We start from the raw sequence: 23,258 nt of genomic DNA, 5'->3' as shown, positions 1-23,258 counted from the left end.
GACAGCTTCCTGTTTCCTGAACACCTTCTATGCGCAAGGCCCTGTGCAAGGGACTTAACTCACACCTGTCCTCTGAGGTAGACCCCACTTTTCCCATTGGATAGATGAGGAAACTCAGAGGAGAGTGACTTGCTCAAGGTCACAGAGCGAGCATGCAGCACAGCCAGGTCTTGGGGCTAGTGAGAGGGGATCCAGAGCTCACCCTTCCACCTCGAGGAGGCGAGGAGGCAGCAGGGGGCTCAAGTCACTTGGGCAAAAACAACAAGAAAATCGATCCCCACAGCCCTGGACAGGAGGGTCAGGCAGAAAACACAGCAGGCAAGGGGGCCAGGGCTGCCCGGGAGAGCCATGCGCTGGGCTATATCAACAGAGCTCAGGGCCCCTGGCGGGGGGCCCTCTCTGCTGAGGAGGACCCACCCAGCAGGTTGGGCTCAGTAAGGGGAACCAGGACACCCTGGAGATGTGGGAAGCAGAGGAAGCCAGGGTCCTCCAGCTTCCGCCAGCCTCTGAGAGCTATGTCCACCTCCCCTCCCATCCCTGGCAGAGGGAGCAGGTGCTGTGTGGCTCTGAGGCATGAGGAGGAAGTCAGATGGCAGGGGAACCACAGAGTCACCATCTTCCAGGCAGAGAAGCCTTGGCCCTGTGGTACTGATCTCCTGTCCTGGGGTTCTGGGGGCAAAGGCTGAGCTGCTGAGGCCTGAGACCCCTGGGGCTAAGCTTGGACCACAAAGGACCAGGTGCTTGTTGACTGGCTCAGACGGACCTGGGCACTTTGCTGCCTAGAGGCTGCCCTCCCTTACCCCACCAAGGCCCTCAGTCCCCACCTCATCATCCTTGACACACTGCATGGAGAGCTGGTTGCTGTGCACCCACAGGGCATTGCGGAGAATGGTCAGCCGGTCAAACTCTTGCAGCTGAAAGGCCTAGGGGCAGTGGGAGGGAGATGAACTGTGAGGAGGTGCTGCAGGGCCTGGCCAGGCTGAGCCCTGTTCACAGCTCAGCCAGAGGTGACCAGGCCAGTCCTGTCTGCTGGAAGCCCGATCCAAAGAAGAGTGCCCTGGAGTCCCCATCCCGACTCTGGGCCAGCCCTGAGGCTTCAGGGAGGGAGGTGGAACTGCCCAGGGGGTCCCTACCCCAGCCTCCCTTCAGGCCGCACCACACTGAGGCAGAGGGGTAGTGAGAGGAGCCTCGGACAGGAGTCCTGAGCCCTATCCCCCAGGCCCTGTCCATCGGCAGCGCCCAGAGAGGCTGTGGGTTTTGTCCAAGTCTCAGTTTTGGCTTCAACAAAAACGGTGAAAGAATGCCTGCCTGCAATGAAGGGGCCCGGGACTCAAGGTCAGGTGACAAGCACCAGGGCCAGGCCCCAGCACAGGCCTGTGAGCAGGAGGCTGAATAAATGAGTGAGTAACTGAGTAACGTGTACCTTCCCCCACTGCCTCGCTTGGGCCCCTTGAAGCAGCTGGAGCAGGGATGGGTGTCTTCCACTTCCCGGCTGGGGAAAGCGAGGCTCCCCGTGGGCCACTCACCTCACAGGTGGTCCGGTGTTCCTGCTCCCACTCAGCTCGGACCTTCTCCAGCTGCGTGATGCTCTGCCTGTATACCCGCTCTGCAAGCGCAGGCAGCCTCAGGGAGGGCCCTGACACGAGTTCCTCCAGCCCTGGCTCCTGCTGGGTCCCATCCTGGAGGCCTCCTCCCCCCTGGGAGCCCCGCCTCCCCTGTGGGACCTGCCCTAGCAGCTGGTGGAGCCTCATCTGAATGCCTGTCAGGGCCACCCATGCTGGTACTGCTTCTGCTCCCCAACTGTGCTCTGAGCTGCCTGAGGGCTGCAGTGGAGCCTCATATATGCAAGTCCAGAATATTGGCGTCTGGGCATCTCTGGGCGCCCCACTTCACTTTCCAGAGGGGAAACTGAGGTTCAGAGAGGGCAGCTCAGAGGGTGCTGGAGGAGGGGTGGAGTCCCACAGGCTTGGGTCACAACTTCTGTGCCCAGATCTCTGGAGGTCACCTGTCCCCCAGCCAAGAGAGTAGCTGGGTCCTGATAGAGACAGAGCACAAGGGAGAGGCCTTCCCAGGGGAAGGGAGGAGGGTGGGCGCTGTGTCCGGTGGGTGGGTGGGGCACCAGCAGAGACAAGGGTGTTGGTAGGATTTGGGCATCAAGTGAAGGACAGAGGCCCAGAGAAGGCTATGTGCACACGTGCGTGTGCCCGAGCTTGAATGTGTGTGCGCACATGCATGTAATAGATAGCGGCCCTGTCTTCTGGGGCTGTGCCATGCAAGTCCTGGGCTCTGAAGCCCGATGGCCTGGGTTCAAATGCAGTCCCCACCACTTATTGGCTGTAACCTGGGGCAAGTACTGGACCTTTTAGTGCCTCTGTTTCCTCATCTGTTGAGAAAGGGAATAATAACAGCAGCCACCTCGGAGGGCAGCTGTGAGGACTGAACACATGAAGTGCCAAGAATGGCCGGTGAATGGGGGAGCACAGCGTGTACTTTGACTGCATGTTTCTGGAATGAGAGCGCCGCGCCCATGACTCTGCAGCCAGGTGGGAGTGTGTGTGTCCCAGGGTGTAGAGGTGTGTGTGGGGAGTACCACCCAGGCCTCTGCCCTGGTCGGATGGGGCAGCCAGGGCCCACATACCTGCCTCAGCGGCTGAGTCCTTGCACTGCTTGGCTTTGTTCTGACTCTGAGGAAACAGAGGGGAAGCAGCGTTGAGACCCTGCCCCAGGAGCCCGGGCCCACCCCGGCAGTCCTGAAGTGAGTGTCACACCTTCCCCAGCCACCCTGCGGGGGAGTTCAGGAGCCAACTGTGGGCAGATAACATCATCCACCAGCAACCTCCCCTCACAGCGGACCACAGGCTAGCTCCATGGAAAGGGAATGAAGATAGGAACCGAGCCCAGAAGGATGCCTGTGAAGAGTGGGACCACAACCCACAGGAGAGATGCAACTACCGCTGAGCGCCCTGGCTGGGACTTGGGCCCTGGCCCCTGACTGACTGCCCCCAGCTCATCCTTGGGCCATTTCCCTCTCTGGGCCTCAGGCTTCCTGTCTGTGCAATGGGTGATGTGTTTCCTGGGCTCTGGGAGCTCTGATAACCCCACTCTGGCCTAGGGGCCACAGCCTCAGGAGCATGGGCTCTAGACCACCTGAGTTGGGGGTCCCTTCTCTGCAGCTTCCTGGCTCTGAGACCTTAGACAAGTCACTTACTGTGAGCCTCAGTTTCCTCTCTGTGACATGGGCCTATTGAGCCCTTCTCCGAGGTTGTGTGAGGGTTGGCGTCTGCTCTCATCGCCCCGTGGGCCTCAGTGGGCCTGCTCCGAGGAATGGGTCCCTGAGTGCCACCTGATGGTGGCAAAGGGGATCCAGCTGACCTGCCTGTCCATGCCCTGAGGTTCTCTATAGGAAACCCATTTCACAGATGAGGAGACTGGGGGTCAGAGAGGGCTGAGCAGCTAGCGTGTCCCACATGCAGACCTTGCCTGGGGGTATCTACGGCACCCCTTCCGTGCCTCCTCCACTGCCCCCAGCCCTGGGCAACCCACACCGCCCAGCAGCCCAGCGCACCTTCTCCACCTGCTTCTGTTGGCCGTTGGCGCTAATGCGCTCGAAGGCCTGCTCGGCGTCGTCTGCATCCCGGCACTTCTGCTCGTAAGTCTTCTTGGACTGGGAGTGTGGAGGGGCGTGACTTGGGGGCTGCACAGCCCTGCTCTGTGTGCCCCGGGAGTGAGGCTCCCTGAGCCCAGCCTCCCTTTTTGCCTGGCGAGGGTTGTGGGTGGAGTGGGGGCATCCTCACCAGGGACAGGGATCTGGGGGTCCGGAAGGAGATTGAGAAGGTGTGGGGGTACTGGCAGTCCTGCTCCCAGGCCCTCTCCACTGAGGACAGCACGGCCTGTCCCGGGCCCCGCCTCCTGGGCTGTGCTCCTCAGCGAGGGCACGCCCCTCGCCACGCCCCTCGCCACGCCCCTCTTAGGAGCCCCTCTCCCTTCCTGCCCAGCGTCTCGCAGCATCCAGCTCAGGGGTCCCTCCTCACTCCACCCTTAGAGTCCCCAGCCGACTTCATCTACCCTTCATTCACGAGCACCCAAGGAAAGGGCCCGGGCCCATCCCCACGGGACCATGGCGCCCAGCGCAGGCCCAAGCACCCCGTAGGTTGGTGCGCCCTGCAGGACCAAGGCCGAGGCCAGCCTGTTCCAAATGCCCTGCCTGGGTCCACAGCCCAGGATCGCACCCTGAGCCCTTCTCAGCTCCTGGAGGGAAGGCCGCGGCCCCGGGCCCTGACGCTCACCTCCATGGCCTTCTTGTAGAGCGACAGCTTGCTCTTCTGGACCCGGTCCATGACGGCCTCATACTGCAGGGGACACGAGGTTCTGAGCCGAGGGCAGCGGCCTCGGGAGGCTCCCCTAGGCCAAGAGGACGGGGTGTCCCTGGGATGAGGCGCAGCACCTCTCCTGGCTCTGGAGAGGGGGTGACAGGCTGCCCTCCCTCCCCCAGAGTCTGCTGCTTCACAATGACCCTCACAATGGAAGACAAGCCCAGGGCATCGGTGTGCCCTGAGGTCCTGGCTGCAGACCTTGGCCAGAGCTTCATCTCCAGCTGGGGAGTTCCCAGCCCCACACATGTGCACACACAGTCGTTCATCCTGCATCCCAGAGCCTCTGCAGGCATCATAGTTGCTCACACATGTATGCACACTATGACACACACATACATGCAGAGCTCCACGTTAACTCGGAGGCACATCGGCCCCATCCCTAGCTGCGCACACGCATAATCACAGGCATCCCTGTGCACACCCACAGATGCCACTCACAAGTACACACTCCCACAGTCACCCACACACAACCTCAGGCCACAGGCGGGCACAGTGGCTACTGGGCCCCTGTGCCAAGGTCTGGGGCCAAGCCTCCCCTCACCTCCCAGGCTTCCTGTTCTGATACAGAAGGCAAAACAGGCAGGAAAGCGACTGGGTTATGAGGTAGGAGGAGAACTGAGCCAGTTTGTGCCTGGGGTCTCAGGGGAGGGGTTCTGTGCCAGCTGGGAGACCAGCGAGGCACAGGCACTCACACACACACACACACACACACACCCTAAAACACCCAAGCAGGGCTGGACAAGGACACATGCTCACAGGCATATGCAGGGGAGCGTGGGCATACGTGTACACTCCTGTGAGCATGTGTCCTTGCTCTGTGGCACACACACACACACAGAGGCTCAGACACACATGGCACACTCCACAAGACAGCACTCTGCCTGCGGGGCCCTGGCCGCTTGGGGAAGGAGTGCTCTGTCCAAAACAGCCTTTGCAGCCAGCGCAGCTCCTCTGGCCACAGGATGGCTCAAAATAGCAGGGCTGCAGTCCCTCTGTCCTGGCAGGCTCTCTGCAGGCTCTGTGGGCAGGTCCCAACTCAGAGAGGGTGTCTGTTGCAGCACCTCAAGCCTGGGCTGGCTTCTGGGGACCCACTGTCTGCTCAGAACCCCACATTTAGAATCCTGAAAACCCAGCTGGCAGACGGGCAGGTGGCACAGGCAGCCACGTGACATTTCTGCCAGCAGAACCGCTAACCAGAGCTGAAGCCCTGTCTGGAGACTGAGGGGAGCATGGCTTGGGCTGAGTTCTCAGCACTTGGGAGGTAGACATATGTGTCCCATCCTGTGAGGGGGAAACTGAGGCACAGAGATGGGAATTGGTATGGCCAGGACACCCAGGCCCAGCCTGGCCCCAGCCTCAGATACAGCTTCCTCCCCTTGAAGGCTCAGTTGTGTCTTCATTTTCAGTTCTTCGGCCAGTATACAATGATCCTTCCTCCCCAAGCAAGAAGCGGGTCTGTGTGCTGCCCTCCCAGCCTATGCAGGGCACCACCCTCATCACTACGGCCCTGAGAGGCTGAGCCCCCATCCTCACAGGCCCAAGCCCAGCCTCCAAGCCAGCCTTCGTCCTGCCTGCCCTCCAGGGAACCCATCCCCAACCCCAGCCCTGCAGCCTCCCTGACAAGCAGCTGCCAGCCTGTGCTTACACAGCTCCCATGATGGGGACCTCACTTTCATGCAGTCACTCTGTCTCGGGATGGCCATGCCCTACATATGGGTGAGAAGTACCTTTGGATGCTAAGCAATGCCACACAACTCTCCCACCCGTCTGTGTCTGACCCCTCAGCCTTGGCAGTCCTGTGGGGTGACTGGCTGCAAGTCTGCCTTTTTCGAGGACAATCAGCCCCGATCCTTGGACTCAAGACCAGTTTCCAGTGACCCCCACAACTTAGACTGCCTCCTCTGGACACCACCAAGTCGCTACAGACCCTCTAGAGTCTTCCGTAGTAGGATCCTCCTAGGTGTGAGGCAGCTCGGCGGGAAGGACCCTCTACAGGGCTCTGGGACTAAGAGTTGGCCTTGGTGTCAGTGGCCAGGCCTCTGCCCTCCCCACCCACTTCAGGTTACCCTCAAGCCCCAAAGCCTGGGGTACTGTCCCACCACCACCCCCTGCCACCCTCCACTGACTCTACCAGGAGGGTCAGCCCCCCACCCCCACAGCAACTGAGAGGCTGGCAATGGGGGAGCAGCTCCCCTGCCTCCTACACCTGCCTCACCTTCTTCCTCTGCTCCTTCTGCCTCTCACGGAACTCCTCGAGACTCCGCAGCTCCTCACGCAGGGTCAGGGCCAGTTGGATGTGTGAGCTGCCCACATTCTCCATTTCTTGGGGGCAGAGCATGGATACTGGTCCCCAGTGTCAGATCTGATGGGCCTCAGCCACCCACAACTCGCCCCTGTCTGGGCCAGCCCAGCCCCAGCCCCAACACCTCATCTTCTGTCCCCCCAAACCCTCCACCAGCCCCAAAAGATCCCATTGCCCCAGGGCGGGGGACTTACGCTGCTTCAAGGAGTCAAAGGAGGCCCTCAGGGAGCTGCAAAACAGACGGGTCCAGGTCAGGAGGAGGAGAGCACAGCGGGAACCTGAAGTCCAGGCCGTCCCCGGCTGGGGCGGGGAGGGGGGTGGGGAGTACTTTTATTTTGGTGGGAAGACCCTGGGTCACTCTAGAACCAAGGGACCCTTTAGCCAGATGGTGACCATCCACTGGGGCCCCAAACTGATTTCTGGAAGGCAAAGCTCTCTGCAAATTAAAGCGATCAACCCCCTGCAATGTGGCAGAAGGAGGTACTGATGCCCCACCCCCCAACCATCTGTGCGCCTGGCTGCATTCTTAGAGAAGAGGGGATTGTCTTCAGGACCCTGCCTCCCTCCCCTGAACTCCTCTCCCACACTCACAGCCCTCTCTCCTCCTCTGCAAGTACCAAATGCCCCCAGGGTGAGGCTGCAGGGGAGGGGACAGTGTTCAGATGGGCTCTCAGTAGGTGGCCCAGGGAATGTTTGGAGGAGGTTGGATGGCCGTGGGAGAGGCCAGCAGGGTAGGGCGCAGGAGGTGAGAGGTGGGCACTGTCTGCCAGGGAGGGAGGGAGAGGAGGGCCCAGCACCACATATAGGAGGCAGGGAATGATGGGTGGGGGCTGCCAGAATGAACACATAAAGACAGGACAGCGAGTGCAATGTGAATCTCAGATGAACGAGCACTTTTTGAATATAGTATGCTCCTTGTAGTATTTAAAACGCATTTTTATTTTTAAAGTATTTGTTGTTTATCTGAAATTCACATTCACCTGGGCATCCAGTATTTATCTGACTCTCCCTTCAGCCTCTCTGTGGAGCAGCTCGGCTGCCCCCTGGCGGCTACATGACCTCATGACGCCCACCGGACAGCCCTGGGTGGCGCTGGCAGCACACCAGGCAGGCTTCTCAGGGGACTTCTCCTCTCAGTAGACACCTGGGGAAGCAGAGGCCAAGGAGGAACAGCAGCCTGGCAGGAGCGTGGGGATCCAGGTCTAGGGGAGATCTGTGGGGGCCAGGCCCCTCGCCCTAAACTCGTGGATCCCAAAGTGAGGTCCACAGACCAGCAGCATCAGCATCCGCGGAGCCTGTTAGAAATACAGATTCTCAGGCTCCTCCCCGACCTCCTGAGTCTGAGGCTTCCGATTGGGGCCCGGCCCCAAGCACTGCTGATGCCCATCCAGACGTCAGAACTGCTGGCCTGAGTGACGAGACCTCCTCGCAACTCTGCTGGCACAGGTGCCTTTATTTATCCCACTTCACAGATGAGAAGCCAAGGGTCACAGGAGTGAAGAAGCTGCACCCGTGGCCACCCTACAGTAAGAGGCAGAACCCACGGGGAGGAAGGAGAGGGGTGGCTGTGTGGTGGTCCCACCTTCCCTTGTGGGACTTAGGACTCTTCTCTGACTCCTCACCAGCAGTGACACCTCCAATCCCTCTGCTTCCTGTCAGTTCGCCTCTCAGCTCAGTCCCCTTCTTTCAGTTAGAGGCCTCCAGTCACAGCGTGGTCCCCCCACCCTCAACCCAGCCCTCACACGCACCACCCTCCAGCCGCACCTCCTTCATGACCACAGCATGCCCAGCCCCTCCCAGAGCCCAGGGCCTGCACATCCACTGCCCGGCCCTCAGCTTTTGGGCCTCACATCTGACAGATACCTCAAATTCAGCATGTCCAAAACCGGACTCAGCACCTGTCCTGCAAACCTCTCCTCTCCCAGGGCTCCCCTCTCAGCAAAGACACTGCTGTCCACCAGTTATACACACCAGAAGTCCAGGAGTCACCCCGGGCTCTGTCCTCTCCCTTCCTTGCCTCCACCTTCTATTTTATCTCCTAAATCTCATGCCTGTCCCCCGCGAGCTGCCACCACCGCTGCAGCCCCTGCCCTACCACCTCCACCTCCCACCTGTCAGCCCTGCTCTCTGCCCCTCCCCCCATTCCTTCCAGGTGCCAGGCTCCGTCTTGCCTCAGGGCCTTTGCATGTGCTCATCTCCATTGCAGCATCTTTGCCTGGCATCCTCTCCTGTCCTTTCTGAGCACTGATGTCACTTTGGACTGACCCAGTGGATGTCTGTCACCCTGCTGAACCATGAGCCCTTGAGGACAGGGGCAATGCCTGGCTCTCCGGCTCTCCTCCTCATTGTCCCCAGGCTCATAATCTAGACTTTCTCAACCCCAAACCCACCTGTGGGCCACCCTGGTCCATGGTCTCAGTCTGCAGGGTGCTGTAAGGAATCACAGGTTCTGGCAGCTGCTGGGCCTTTTCCCAGCCCCCTCCTGAAAGCTGGGAGCCTGCCTGAATGCACAGCACTGCCAGGTGGACATTCGGCCTCTGTCCCACCCCTGGGACAGTCTTGACAGTGACGGTCTGTGCTCACCTTGAACTCCCATTTGCCCCTATGACCTGGCTAGGCCTTGGGGGCTGCATAGATGCTGGTGCTGCCTCTGTCTGGGGCACCTGGGCAGGCAGGCTCTGGTCCCTCCAGGCCCCCTCTTGCTGTCACCTGGGCTGCAGGCCTTCCTGCCCCAGGTATCCTGTCCCCATTGCTGGAACCATCAGGCCACCCTAGTTCAGCTCACACAACAAGGCCTAGAACACTCCTCCCTTTCTTGGCCCCAGAAAAAATTTCAAGGAGGCAGCCTCAGCTCTCTGATGAGAGGAGGAGCCCAGCTTTGCCCCAGAACTCCCAAAGTGAACAGCCTTGAGCTCTGATGTTGTGGAAGGTCTGGGGGCCGCATAAAGTCATTCTCTGCCCCATGAAATTCCCACTTCCTCCCCGCCATCTGTGCAGGGAAACTGTCAAGATCTCCCTGAGTGCCTCTACTGCGTCTCCATCGCATGTCAAGGACAGGGTCCTGCACAGGCCTCTATCTCCTGCCATCTGTCACCAGCGCCTTCATGTGTAACTCATTCCATTGCCCTTTTTGACTCAGCTCTCAGGAAACTCAGTCTGAAATTCTGTGCTCATATACAGTCCAGATTTCCAGTGTGTTTCCTGCTCTGTCCCCACTGTGTCCCTGCTGCCTGCCCACCAGCTGAGAGGAGTAGCCCTCTCGCCTCCCAGTGCTGAGGCTGTGTCCACAGTGAGCCAGCATCAGGGGACATCTGACAGGAACAGGGCCTGGCTGTCTCCCGCCAATATCCTCAGCAATGTCGTCATTCTCTCTGAGTTCAGAGGAAGAGAGACCATGAAAAAAAAATTAAAAATCTCTCTGACAGGAAAACCACAGCATTTTTGGTTTGTGGCAAGTGAGGGTGAGGCAGGGACGTGAGGATTCAGACCTGCACCCCTTGGGGGCTGTGCCTGCTCACTGGTGACCACAGAAGACTTACAGGAAGCTGGCCTTGCCTTGATTTTCCTTTGTTTCCCAAACCCCTGTCCTGTGCAACTTCCGGGGGCATGCAGCACCCCCAGCACCTTACCTGATGCAGGAGGAGCAATAGGGGAGTGGAGGTGACAGCTTTCTGAGGGAGGTGGCATTTCAGGCAGGCCTTGAGGGATGGGTGGGACCGGACAGGGGAGCAACAGGGCGACAGCAGGAGCAAAGGCCCAGAGGCTGGAAAGGAGAGTCAGGCAAAGTCTCTGCAGGACTGGACATATGACGTCAGCAATATTGGTAAGCCCCCTGCAAATACTAACACTGTCTTTTTCTTTTAAGACGGAGTCTCACTCTGCAGCCCAGGTTGGAGTGCAGTGGTGCGACCTGGGCTCACTGCAACCTCCATCTTCTGGGTTCAAGTGATTCTCCTGCTTCAGCCTCCCAAGTAGCTGGGGCTGCAGGCTCGCGTCAACATGCCCAACTAATTTTTACATTTTTGATAGAGATGGGGTTTCACCATGTTGGCCAGGCTGGTCTCGAACTCCTGACCTCAGGTCGGCCTCCCAAATTGCTGGGATTATAGGCGTGAGGCATAGCGCCTGGCCCTAATGCTGTCTTTAAAATGCACCTTCACGCTGGTGGGGATTGCTGGAGTTTGGGGACTGGGTCTTACTTGTCCATCCTCCATTACCACTGCCCCATGGATGTTTGCTGAGCTAACATGTGAAGGAGGTACATGTCAAAAATCACTTAAGATGTAACCTCCTGTTAATTTCAGTGGCCTGAGCCTCCAGGCCTGAGGGTGGCTCCTGGCTGGTTTGAAGTCAGGGGACTGTGCAGAAATGCAACACCTTCAGGCAGTGGGGCTGGGGAAGCTGGCCAGTTCCGCCCTCAGGGGCCACTAGGCTATTTATAGGGTCACTTAACCACCTGACTTTTGTCCTCGTTCTGCACCCTGTTCCTAGTCTTCCCATCCCCCAACCCCCTGCCTGTTCTCCAAGGGGCCGGGAATGAGCATCCCACAGACCTGGGGGACAGCTGTGGGCCTCAGGGAGGCCAGGAGCTTCCCCTACTCAGAGATGGGCCCTGGAGGGTGGGCCACCAGCCCCCATGCTGAAGAGCCAGGCCAACTTTCCTGAGGGCCAACACTCCCTACCCCCAAGGAGTCCAAGATGAGGAAACAGGTCCACAGCCACTGTTCACCTGTTCACACTTCCCCACCAAAAGCCCTTCAGGTTGGCATGGGTAGGGGTAACCGGGTCTAAGCCAAGACTGACAGTGAGGCAAGGCAGGATATCTGGGAGGGCTTCCTGGAGGAGATGGGCCTGGAGGAGATGCATAAATGGACCCTAATGCAAAGGACTAGGAAGGAGAAGGAAGTCACCCTCAGTGTGCTGGACTCTGGCTAAGGAATGGCAAAGCCCTCATTTTATTTTATTTTATTTTATTTTATTTTATTTTATTTTATTTTATTTTATTTTAAATTAGTGAATCCTCCTGACCCATCCAGGGCATGACACATAGTAGGTCCTCAATTAAATGGTGTCTAAATGGATGGAAGATGGATGCTTGGCCTACACTGTAAGGAACAGCTGCATGGCCTCACCAACACTACTTCATGCCACATGGGTCAACAGCAACACTATGGACAGCCCCACTGTGTGCAGTGAACCCCTGTGGCTTGGCACTCTCTGCTTGTCCTTGTGACTGCCCAGAACACCTCTCCAAGTGACCATCCCCTTCCACAGGTACAGACCCTGGCCTCAGACAGGGAGCATCATCCAGGGCCACACAAGGGTAAGTCAGGGCAGACCCTGTCCCACCTGGCCTTGAATAACCACGGCGCAATCAGGGCCGCCTCCACCTGGCCCCTTCCTAGTTCTACAAATGGAGCAAGATGTTGTGTACCTCCCCCTTCCCGTGACCCACCCTGCCCCCCGCCCCCATTGTATTTTCTTTGTGAATAGCTTCTCCTTCCCTGCTGTAAATCCCCTGTGACTCACAATCCCCTGAGCCTGCATCACACAGACTCACTCCAGCCTGGCTCCCATCGTGCTTTGCCGGGGCCACCCTCTCCACCTCTCCTGAGTCTCTGAGTTCTCCCCATGAGGTACCCTCTCTTTCTGGGAAAGTTATCTTCCAGTTGGCCTGGAGGCCGGGAGGCCGGGAGGCCAGGAGGCCAGGAGGGGCTCCCTTGGTTGTGCTGCCAGGCCCCCACAGCTGCTCCCCACCTGACTGAGAGCTCTGGGCACTGCTTCCTGCAGAAGGCATACATCCATTCGCTCCTCACCATGTTCTGAGCCCTCCTCTGTGCCCAGTCTGCACCCGGCCCTCAGCCCTTCCCTTGCGAGGCCCTCAGACCATGTTCGTGTTGATCTGTACAGCAGCTCACTGGAGTGGGAGATGAGAAACAAACTTGGAGAAGCTAGGCGACTTGCCCTCAGTCCCACAGCTCACATCGGCCGAGCTGGGACCAGAGCTCTAAGGACTCCCTGGAGCCCTCCGTCCTCCCAGGGCTGTGTGCACACTTTCTGGCCTCACACATGGCTCATGCCACATCTAAGCCTTCCTGTGATCTCTGGCTCCTGGTTGGAAGCAGGAGCCGCCAGGGTGCCTGGTGTCTTTGGGGGACCTTCAGAGTATGGCACATTCAGTTCCTGTTTCGGGGGAGCAGGCAGGAGGGGAAGGGGTTCCACAACAGCTGCAAGGTCAGGTCTCAGGGCCCCTCGGCAGGAGGACTCTGCAGAGACCTTTCAAGAACTTGGAGGCCGATGGTCTGTCTTCCCCTGGACCTGGCTCTGTCCTCACCCAGGGGGACAGTCGGGGCCTTCCCCAGAGCAGCCCCTCCACTCCACTGTTAGGGTGGTTCTGTCCTGAACTCAGCCTGATCTCCTCACCCCTCCTCCCACCCCAGCGGTCTTCGTGCAGAGCGCTGCGGGGCTGGAGACCCCTGCTTCATCGGAGCCACTCCCCTGATGGCCTGCCCTCTAACCAGGCCTCAGCTAAGCCCCTGAGCCCACTTCTTCCTTTGAGGAGGGCTGCGTTACTATCCCATCACTGATGAGAAAATGGAGCCACGGAGTGTGTCAGCAGCCAGCCCATGGTCAGACAGCTGGGGGATGAGGAGCTGGCACCGGAACCCAGGTGTGTCCCCTTCTGGACCCCTGTCTCTGGCTACATCTCCATCTTTGAAGCCCATGCTGAGCCAGTGCTGCAGGAGGCTTGGGCCACCAGTGGAGAGGCCTGTCACTTGCCCCTCAGGACTTCAGTGGAGGCCACCCAGGCTGGTGCAGGCTGTACTGCAAATGACTGAGGATGGATGGCCTCCTGTCTCCCCCGCCCAGACCCTTTCCAGCACTCAGACTCTCGGGCTTCCTCCCGCACAGAACCTGGCCTCACCCTGAATGCCCGATAACCAGGCACCAAGGAGGAGTCCCGACGCCTCATGAGCAATCCAGACCTACCCTGGTTCTGCCCAGCCTCCCCCATGCCAGGGAGCCCTAAACCTCATTTAAAGGCCCAGAAACTGCCAGCAGAGGAGAGGAGTGAGCCCAAGGGCCTGGGAGCTCTTACTTGATCTCCGTCTGGCCTCCTGCCTTCCGTGCGATCTGCACCAGTTCCTTCCCGTACCGCTCCTCCGCCTGGGCCCTGCAAAAAAAAAAAGGGCATTTGAAAGATCATCAGTGACTTGCCCCCTTTGGGGGAGGCCCAGGTTTGAGGGAACACAGGAGAGTTTTTTTAAAGCAGGACATGTTCTGACATGGCTTGGCTGGGATGGGGGCCTCGGCCACTACCCCAGGAGCTAAGTGGAAGGCACCTGTCTCCTGCCCTGTGCTCCCTGTGGCCTGCCCAGCAGCTCACCTCTGCCTCAGTAGCTCCTCCATGTCTTTGCACATCTTCCTGCCATCCAGAAGCCGCTGCAGCAGCACCTCGTAGCCCGTGTGGGCTGTGAAGTCCCTGCACTGTGACACAGGACAGAAGGACACATGAGGGCCACGGCCAGGCAACACCAAGCACAGCCCTGTGGGGACCCTCCCACCATCTCCAGGAACAGCCTCTCTCCTGCCTCTATCTCCCCTGCTCAGGGCAAGCTCTTGGGACTCCAGACCGGGCTTTACACAGGCACACAGGTCCCCTCACATCTGCGGAGGTGATAGGTACATAAGTGAACCCCACCCAGCTGACAGGGCTGGAGGTGCCGGGCCTGGCATCAGAGCTCACAGGACAAGACACACATCAGCATGAGATAGCAGATGGGAAGGGCCACCCTTAAGTCCCCCTGATGACAGTCAGCCCTGAAATTCACTCATTCACGGTGCCACCCTTCCAATATCCCTATCTCAGCTAAGTGGGGAAACCGAGGTGCAGGTGGATGACACATGATCGCATCCAGAGTGGCCCAGCTACAAAGTGGCTGGCCTGGCCTTGAACCCCAGGGTGTCTGACTGGAGTCCCTGCCCTTTGCCTCAGCACTGTGCAGTCTCCATGACCATCACAGCAATTGCAGTTTCTTGGGCACCAGCCGTGTGCCAGATGCCACGCTGGGCTCTCTGTGGGCTCAGGAAACACCCCTCATGCAGATCCAGGGAGATGGTCATGGAGGGTTACTTCAGTCAAGGCCAGAGCACACGCAAACACACCCTACATCCACCTCTGGACTGGGGTGGGGTGGGGAGCCTCAGAGAACTCTCCAGGGACAGCTACCCTCTGCTGCCTGGCACTTGCCCAGCTTGCCCTGGCTGTCGTTCTGGCCAACCCAATTCTCCTTTCTCCCTGTGCAGTGGGTTCCAGGTGTGTGTCTGAGCTGCTGGTGTGGGAAGCTGGTGTGAGGAGTTGGGGGAGGGAGGCAGTCTTTAAGGACTATGAAGGAACAGAGGTCTCCCAGGACACTCCCAGGCCTGGGGAATGGGTCCCAGGGCCAGGCTCCCCGCCACAACCCCCTAAGCTCTCCTGGGCTTACTCCAGGGCAGCTTGAGGTGCAGGGGAGACAGGATTTTTGTCACCAACTGAACCAAGGCAGGCCTGACATTCTGCACCTAGTCTGTCTTCCTTTCTATCCCTGAGGACCCCTAAAGCCTCAGAGACTGGAGCAAGAAGTCGCAGCTCCCCTGACCACACACATTACAGTCTCCAAGGTCACACACACTCCAGGGTCGCACACACTTAACATGACTCAGGTAAAGCCTGGTGCTCCTTCCCCTGACCCATGTCTCCCCTCAAACGCCACCTTAGGGGTGTGAGGGGAGCAGGGATGGAGTCAAAATCAAGGAGAGCTCTCTGCAGGAAGAGGCATTTGAGTCAGGTGCTGGAAGGAGAAGGTATTCTCCAAGGTCTAAGGAGAATCAGAAATAGCAGGGAGGGGTAGCAATGGCATAAATTGCCCCAACAGCACCCCCGCTTCCCACCAACTGCAGTCCACCATCAGCAAGCTCAGAAGGGTGGACTCTCCTGGCCTATAGGACACTTAGGACCCCAAGCTCCTACCCCCTCCATAAACATCCCTAGAAATTCCCGAGGAGGGCCTGGCCCAGGCTCAGCTCTCCCACAGAGCAACAAGCAGGGTGTCTAGCCTGTAAGGCCAGAAGCTGTGCCCCCAGCCTCAGAGGCAGGCCTCCACCCCCATGTCCAGGTTGGTGTCACTGGGCTAGCCTGGGCCATGTCCAGGTTGGTGTCACTGGGCTAGCCTGGGCCAGGCTTCCATTTCTGTGGTTTATGGTGGGCAGCTGCTTGCAGCCCGTAGCCCTCCCCTTCCCATCCCTGAGCTTCTGTCCTCGCTTCAGACCCTCAGGTCAGAGCCCCCGGCGGCTGGGAAGAAAAACAAATCTGGGGCCTCAGCCTCCTGCCCCTGCCTGGAGGGATACCAGCATTCAGGTCAGAATGCCACAGATCCCCCCACCCCAGAACCGGGAGCCACCTTGTGCGGCTCCCCTTACTCCTCAGGAAACGGAGGCCAGAGAGGGAAATGGCTTGCTTGAGGCTGCAGAGTCAGGACGAGAATCTGGACTCTCAGGGGACCTGTCATTTATTCCTGATACCTCTGGAGTGGCCGCCTGGAGCCCAGCCCACACCCAGCCCTCACGCCAAGGGAACCCTTCTTTTGTCCTTATGGAGGCCCCCAGAGTGGAAAGAGAAGCAAGTTGAACCTACGTTGGCCATTCAGGAGGAGTCAGAAAGCAGCGAGAGGCCCTGCAGGCTGCGACCGCCGTGCTCAAGCCCCCAGAGGCTGCAGGCTCCAGGATCCCGCCCAGTCCCCCGCTCAGAGCTTTGGGCTGCTGGCAGGGGCTGTGGCTGAGTGAGCTACTGTCACAAGGACTGGGCGGTTCCGAGGAAGTGCCTGACTCTCCAGGGGCTGCTCACGATGGCTCCCAGCCCTGCACCCCTTCCCCCAGCCCACGTCCTCCTCCTTCACCCCCACCCCTGCCACCTCATCAAGGGCATGGGTCTGACTCAGTGCTCTGAGCTGGGAGAGTCAGGCTCAGGATGTGTTTAGGAAATGAATGAACCCACCATCCTACAACTTAATCAGTCGTGTGGGTCTGCCACCCAAGGCCCAGCATCAGCATCACCCCCAGGGGCCCTACCCTAGTTGTCCCCCACTCTTACCTCCCTCTCCCCTCCTCCTGTCCGACCTCCATCATCTGAATGCTGCCTGTGGCCCTGCCCTTTGTGAAATCTCTATTTATCAAGTCCACCTGGCACACACTGCACCCAGGGTATCACAGGGTATCATAGCGTTATCTTCTGACCATAACACACATCCTGGGAGGCAAAGATGGGGACAGGAGGCCCAAGCAGGGAAAGAGACTGCCCAAAGCCACACAATGGGCAAAGGGCAGAGTTTGGGATCTGAACCCAGGTCAACCTGTCCCCAAAACCATACACCTACATCAGCCATTTAATAGACAGCCCAGGAACCATTTTCTATTTTGGAACGTCCAAACATGATTCAAAAAAATAACTCTTGAAAATGATTACTCAGATTATCTCCACCTCAAATCAAAGCTGTATTTTGGGCTATAATTTGGTTACTGTGGATTCACAGAGGGTAGCCTGGTGCCCAGGCTGGGTCAGAGGAGTGCAGCCCTGGAGAACCAGTGAACAGCCAGTGGTCACGGCCCAGCCATGTGGCACCCAGGACAACCTGTCCTGGACTAGGGGTGCCAGGTGGGGAGCGGGCACAGTCCCTTCCTCTGGGAGGCTCACTTGAGCCAGATGTGGGACCCAGCCCTCGCCATCCATGGTGTGTGGCCATCGGCTCCAGGCTGCATCCCAGAACTCCAGGAGGAGGCTCTTGGGAGGAAACATATTCCTGCCTCTGCCTTGAGGCAGTGCGGCCAAGGCCTGGGTGGCCTGTTCTGTCCAGAGATAGCCCACTGGCTTCATTCTCTGGTGGGTGTTGGTGTGAGCCATGGCCCAGGCCTGTGAGCTGACCAGGGCCCTCCACACCCCCACCGGTTGAGTGGAGAAGCACCCTCTGTACCTACCACCACTTCCCCCTTTTCATGCCCATAACACTCTTGGTGGCTGCAGGGGCGAGACCACAGACATCAGGGCCTGAAGCAAGCCACTTTACTTCTCAGGACCTAGTTTCCTCATTGTGGAAGTGGGGGCAGGAGGCTAACCCCTTTTCAGGCCCTGACAGCCCACCCCTCTAGGGCACAGTCCTGTTAGTATGGACCACAGTTCAGAGAGGGTCCTAGGGCCTGTCTGAGAGGCTGAGAAGGGTCTGACCGACTAGATGTGGGTTCACACCTCCCGTGACCCTGGCCCTTCTCAGCCTGTTTCCTTCCCTGTGAAAATGGGCCTAATAGTTCTCACCACAGAGAGGTGTCCTGAGAAGCAAGTGAAATGGTGTGCATAGGTGAGAACAGTGGACTCAAGATCAGGGCTCACCACAAGGCGGATACTGGGCTAGGGATGATGACTGCCATTTTATGGATGAGGAAAGGGTAACCCAGAGAGGTTACCCAGTCTGCCCAGGGACCTGCAGGATGCAGCCAGGATATAACCCAGATATCCCAAGCCACGATCTTGGCTGTTAACTTCCCATTACTTCGCCTCTCTGCAAAGCCCCACACTCAGGGCCTGTCACCCAGTGGCAGTTCAGCGAGCAGCAGCTCCCCGAGCCCTACCCGCCTGTCCGCCACCTCCCCCACCAGAAACACCTTCCCTCAGCAGGGGCCAGGCTGGAAGAAGTGAGTCACCTCCTCACCTCCCCTCTCGCCTTACGCACCTTCCTCCACCAGAGGGTCCATTTAAAGCAGAGCAAAGCCTTTTTCAAACGCTCGCTTGCCTGGCACTCCAGAATACACCATCCATCAGAGGACAGCTAAGCCTCCAACCTTGGAGGGGGACGCCTGGGTTTTGGTCCCAGTTCCCATCTGCTATGTCCAAGAATTGGCACCGAAATCTTCCCTGGGAACCAAGTGGGGGCTGTGGAAGGTAGCCAGGAAGAGCTGCCTGGTAATTCTGTCCATGAGAACAGCCTGACAGGGAGAGAGGGACCCTAAGGAGCAGCTGAGTGGAGCAGACTCTTGGGTGCAGTGGGAGGGGCTGGAAGTGGAAGGCTGTAGGGAACGGAGTGGTTAGGGACTGTAGCGGGGCAGGGTCACCAAAAAACCTGCCCAGGTGCCAGGGAGAGAAAGGGCTGAGCCTGTGTGCATTCGCTGTCACCAGTTACAAGAATACCAGGGCAATGAGACGTTTCTCCCCTTTACAGTCATGGCCCCGTGCCCCACCCCACCCATGGAGACCCCAGAGGCAGCTGGCAGTGCAGTGTGGGTACCCCGTGGCAAGGGAGGAAACCGACCCTGTTCTCTTTTCCCCATCAGAGGCTTCCAATAAAAGTCGGGGGACTGGGGAGCTTTACATTGAATGACAGAGTGAAATTGTGACACTAGGTTGGACTGGATTGGGTTACACCTGAAGACGACTAGGAAAGCTCCAGCATGGGCCCACAGGTGGGGAGGCAAGACCTAGCAGCGGATTTGGAAGGTAGAGGAAAGAAAAATGTTTCTGCTTGCACCCTACCAAGTTCAAAAACCATCTGGTAAAAGGCTTCCTATTCTTGCTGAAAATCTTTCTAATGGCTGACACGCTCTTGGGTTGATAGGTCCTTCCTTTTTAAAAAAACCTTTTAAAAAGATTATCTTTTATTGGTGGGTGAAGAAACAGAACAGGGAGTGTAGATTCCCTGCCCGTCCTGTCATCTCAGACGCCTCGGGAGTCAGGCCCAGCTGTTTTGGATGGCAGTTGTGGAGCCGCATGGTGCTGGGGTGCTCTCCTCCCTCATACCAGCAGTGACTTCTGCAGCCGGTGTGGCTGACACTGTGGGTTTGCTAGCACCTATTTCCTGTTGCTTGTCTTCTGTGGACTGAGAACCTGGGGTAGGAAGGGCTGAGCTCCATGGAGGCAGAGGGGGTCTTTCAGGTTCCCCACTGGATCCTGGCACCTGGTGCCTACACACCACACTGCTCACAGACACCCTGAGTGACAGGCTGGAGAAGCGCCTCGGTGAGGCCCTCAAGAGGACAAGGCCTTATGACTGCTGCTTCCTGAGATGCCCCATGGAGGGGACCAGATCATTTGCTTGCAGATTCAGTGACCCATTACCCAGCACCTTTAAGGAAGCCAGACATACTGGTCTCCTCTACTTCTTACAACAGTCCTCTGAGGCAGGAATTATCATCCCCATTGTATAGATATGGAAACTGAGGCATGCTAAGTCAATGAGTAGCAACCAGACTCATTCCACTGCCCTACAGTTAGTACCCCACAATGGGACTCCTCTCTACCATTACTGGTTGGCAAATTGAGGCAGGCAAAGAACCACTCAGGTACAATATGGATGGATGGATGGATGGATGGATGGATGGATGGATGGATGGATGGGTAGATGGGTCGGTGGATGGGTGGACGGGTAGATGGGTAGGTGGGTGGATGGATGGATGGATGGATGGGTGGATAGGTGGGTGGGTGGATGGGTGGACTGGTGGACGGGTGGACAAATGGAGGGATGGGTGAATGGGTGGATGGGTGGATGGGTAGATGGGTGGGTGGATGGGTGAATGGGTGGATGGGTGGATGGGTAGATGGGTGGGTGGATGAGTGGATGGGTGGATGAGTGGATGGGTAAATGGGTGGGTGGATGGATGGATGGACGGGTGGATGGATGGATGGGTGGATGGGTGGATGGATGGATGGGTGGATGGGTGAATGGGTGGGTGGGTGGATGGATGGGTGGGTGGATGGGTGAATGGGTGGGTGGGTGGATGGATGGATGGATGGATGGATGGCCAGAGCCCTCAGTAAACAAGGCAGTTGCTTACCCAGAGTATTTGGGAGGAGGTGATAGGGAGGGAAGGAGGGTTCCAAGCCAAAGCTGTGAGGGAACTGCTGAGGTTCCAGTCTCACCTGGAGATCTCTGTGAGGGCATCAGGAGCAGAGGGAGCACTAGTGACTGGCATTTCCCAGCCCAGGCCAGGACTCATGGGGGCAGAGACAGGGAGGCCAACTCCTGGTCAATACAAGGAAAGGCTTCCCAGGAGCCCGAGTGGCTGCAGGTATGGAAAGAGGGCGGGGTGCTTTGACAGGTGGAGAGCGCCCATCACTACAGTCTGTAAGCAGGTCTGGTTCCACAGAGAGGACTCAAGCCTCAGATGTGAAACTAGAGACTTGCTGTCTAGGGGTTCCCTGACCCAAGTGCTGCTGGGATCCATGGATAAGCAAATAAATATGGGACAAGGATGACTTACAGCTGTCTGAGATGGCCCAGGGTAAGTGTTGAACAGAGAGGGCCAAGAAGGCAAAGACAGACAGTTTTTAGAGAACAATTGTGCATTAATGTTGTCAGATGAGTAACTCTGTGTTCACCTGGGCTGACAGGACCTTGAGATTAGAAATGAGTTTCCAGAGTGCCACGGTTCTCCTCCGAGTCCCAGTCTGATGGCCTCTACTGGGCCTTACAGAGCCCCTCACCTGAGCAGCCCAGCTGGCCGGGCCCCGAAGATGCCTGGGCTGGGCTCCATTGTGCTGGGAGGCCCACAGGCCCATGGCTGACAGGGGCCCCATCAGAGCCCTGTGAGCTTCCAGGGACTCCCAGGGGTCCCACTAAGGGGACAATACAGGCACTGGACAAGGACACACTGCGCATGAGTGTGGCACCTGCCCTCAGCAATACTGATCACGAGGCAGCTGTCTGTCATGAAGATGAGGAAGGTGACGACAAGAGAGATGACTCTCTCTAATGTTATGGGGCGTCTGGCTTTTGACCAAGGTCTGTCTGGCTTGAAAGCTTTGTTCTTTTAAATAGGCCTTTTCAATGACGAGGCAGGAAAGTGCCCCGCTACCTCAGTTCCCCTGCCTCCTTCCCTCCTGCACTCTCATGGGGCCAGCCCAATTCCCACTTCTTTCTCCTGTGTCATGAGACCAAAACATGCAGAAAAGTGAGAGAGGGCTGGACATGATGGCTCATACCTGAAATCCCAGCACTTTGGGAGGCTGAGGGGGGTAGATCACTTGAGCCCAGGAGTTTGAGACCAGCCTGGTCAACATAGTGAAACCCTGTCTCTACTAAAAATACAAAATTAACTGGGTGTGGTGGCACACGCCAGTAATCCCAGCTACTTGGAGGCTGAGGCAGGAGAATCGCCTGAACTTGGGAGGCAGAGGCTGCAACGAGCCGAGATTATGCCATTGCACTCCAGCCTGGGTGACAGAGTAAGACCCTGTCTCAAAAGAAAAAGAAAAGAGAAGAAAAGTGAGAGAGGAGGCAAGGAGCAAACACAAGATGGCCAGAGGTAGATGGAGACACGCCCCTCAGGCTCAGCTGCCTGGAAGTCCAGTGCTAGTGCTGTTCCTGTGCAAGCCTGCTTCAAGGTAACAGAGACAGGTGCAGGGAGATGGAGCAGGTGTCTGTAAAGGTGGCCTGAGGCTAGACTGAGGAGAGCCAAGTCATGCACAGCAAGGGGCAGGACCTTCCCAGGAGGTCATAGGAACCAGGACCAGGTTCCAGATTCAGGGGAAGGGATTAAGTGGGTAGGGTGCCTGGTGGGGCTCTCACGCATGATGCCCTCCAATCCTCAAGGAACCCTGTCAAGTCAGTACTGTGCTGTTACTGTCCCATCTTTCAGGCAGGTGAGGAACTGAGGATAACAGTGACTCGTCCAGGTCACACAGCTGTGCACAGCCCTTGCCAAGCTGATTTGGCAGTCGGGGGCTCACTAGGATCCAGCAGTGGGTGAGGCAGGAGGCAGAGGCCGACAGTGAGGGCAAGTGAGGAAGGGAGGCCGTGGGCCCTTGGGGGTGACTGATGCAGGGGAGGATGGAGCTGAGCCACCCGAGACCCTGAGCCCTGGAGGAGGCACTGACCCTATAACCAGCCAGGAGGGGTCCAGCTGTCTTCACAGGAAGAGCAGGGCTCCTTGCTACATGGGTTCCTGCCTGTGAGTGACCAGCCAGGGGTACCAGTGGTCCAGGCACTGTTGTTGCACACCCCCGTCCCCAGGCATTGCCCTCCCACACCACCTACACCTGCCAGGGATGTCCCAGGGGAGCACAGGCCCACAGCGAGTCCAGGCAGTGGGGCGTGACAGGGCTCAGGCACTGGGTTCTAGTTCTGGCCCATTCCATACAGTCTGCATGAGTCACAAACCTCCTGGGCCCAGATTCCTCCTCTGTAAGATGGGGATGAGAGCATCATCCACTTCCAGGGGCTCTGAGGACTAAATGGACAACATCTGCAGGAGCCTCATGCAGGGCACTTGACGCTCACTGGGCTCCTGGAAGGGCAGCCGAAAGGATTCATGCATGTTAACTGAGAGGAGCCCAGGGAAGGGGCGTTTACAAGAACTGAGTTTCATCCTAGCTGGGACACTTCTCTAGACTAGTGGCTCCCACTCTATGGCCTCAATTTTTTCATCTGTAAATTGGGGAGAATATGTGGACTCCTAAGCCCTTATAGGGCTGATATGGGGTGTCCTGCTTTGCGGCTGTGAATTGCTGTAGGTGTGAGGGCTGGCAGGCTCCCTTGGGCTTGGGACTTGCTCAAGAGACAGAG

At 58.0% G+C, this 23,258-nt stretch overlaps 1 protein-coding gene across 3 annotated transcripts in view; it reads right to left on the bottom strand.

Moving 5' to 3' along the window:
- PSTPIP1 (proline-serine-threonine phosphatase interacting protein 1) overlaps nucleotides 1–23,258 on the bottom strand; it is a 42,234-nt gene that overhangs the window by 5,183 nt on the left and 13,793 nt on the right. For 2 of the 3 annotated variants that reach the window (XM_050799877.1, XM_050799878.1), the window contains exons 2-10: nucleotides 14,063–14,163; nucleotides 13,775–13,849; nucleotides 6,870–6,904; nucleotides 6,589–6,695; nucleotides 4,287–4,349; nucleotides 3,566–3,664; nucleotides 2,639–2,684; nucleotides 1,527–1,606; nucleotides 825–923 (exon numbers count right to left, since the gene is read on the bottom strand). In XM_050799877.1, the coding sequence (XP_050655834.1) occupies nucleotides 825–923; nucleotides 1,527–1,606; nucleotides 2,639–2,684; nucleotides 3,566–3,664; nucleotides 4,287–4,349; nucleotides 6,589–6,695; nucleotides 6,870–6,904; nucleotides 13,775–13,849; nucleotides 14,063–14,163 (705 nt within the window). The remainder of the gene's footprint in view (nucleotides 1–824; nucleotides 924–1,526; nucleotides 1,607–2,638; nucleotides 2,685–3,565; nucleotides 3,665–4,286; nucleotides 4,350–6,588; nucleotides 6,696–6,869; nucleotides 6,905–13,774; nucleotides 13,850–14,062; nucleotides 14,164–23,258) is intronic. The other variant, XM_050799879.1, reaches the window with a different exon arrangement.

This window comes from Macaca thibetana, chromosome 7, assembly GCF_024542745.1.
Source record: "Macaca thibetana thibetana isolate TM-01 chromosome 7, ASM2454274v1, whole genome shotgun sequence".
Lineage (NCBI taxonomy): Eukaryota > Metazoa > Chordata > Mammalia > Primates > Cercopithecidae > Macaca > Macaca thibetana.
This window is presented reverse-complemented; position numbering and strand designations above follow the sequence as displayed.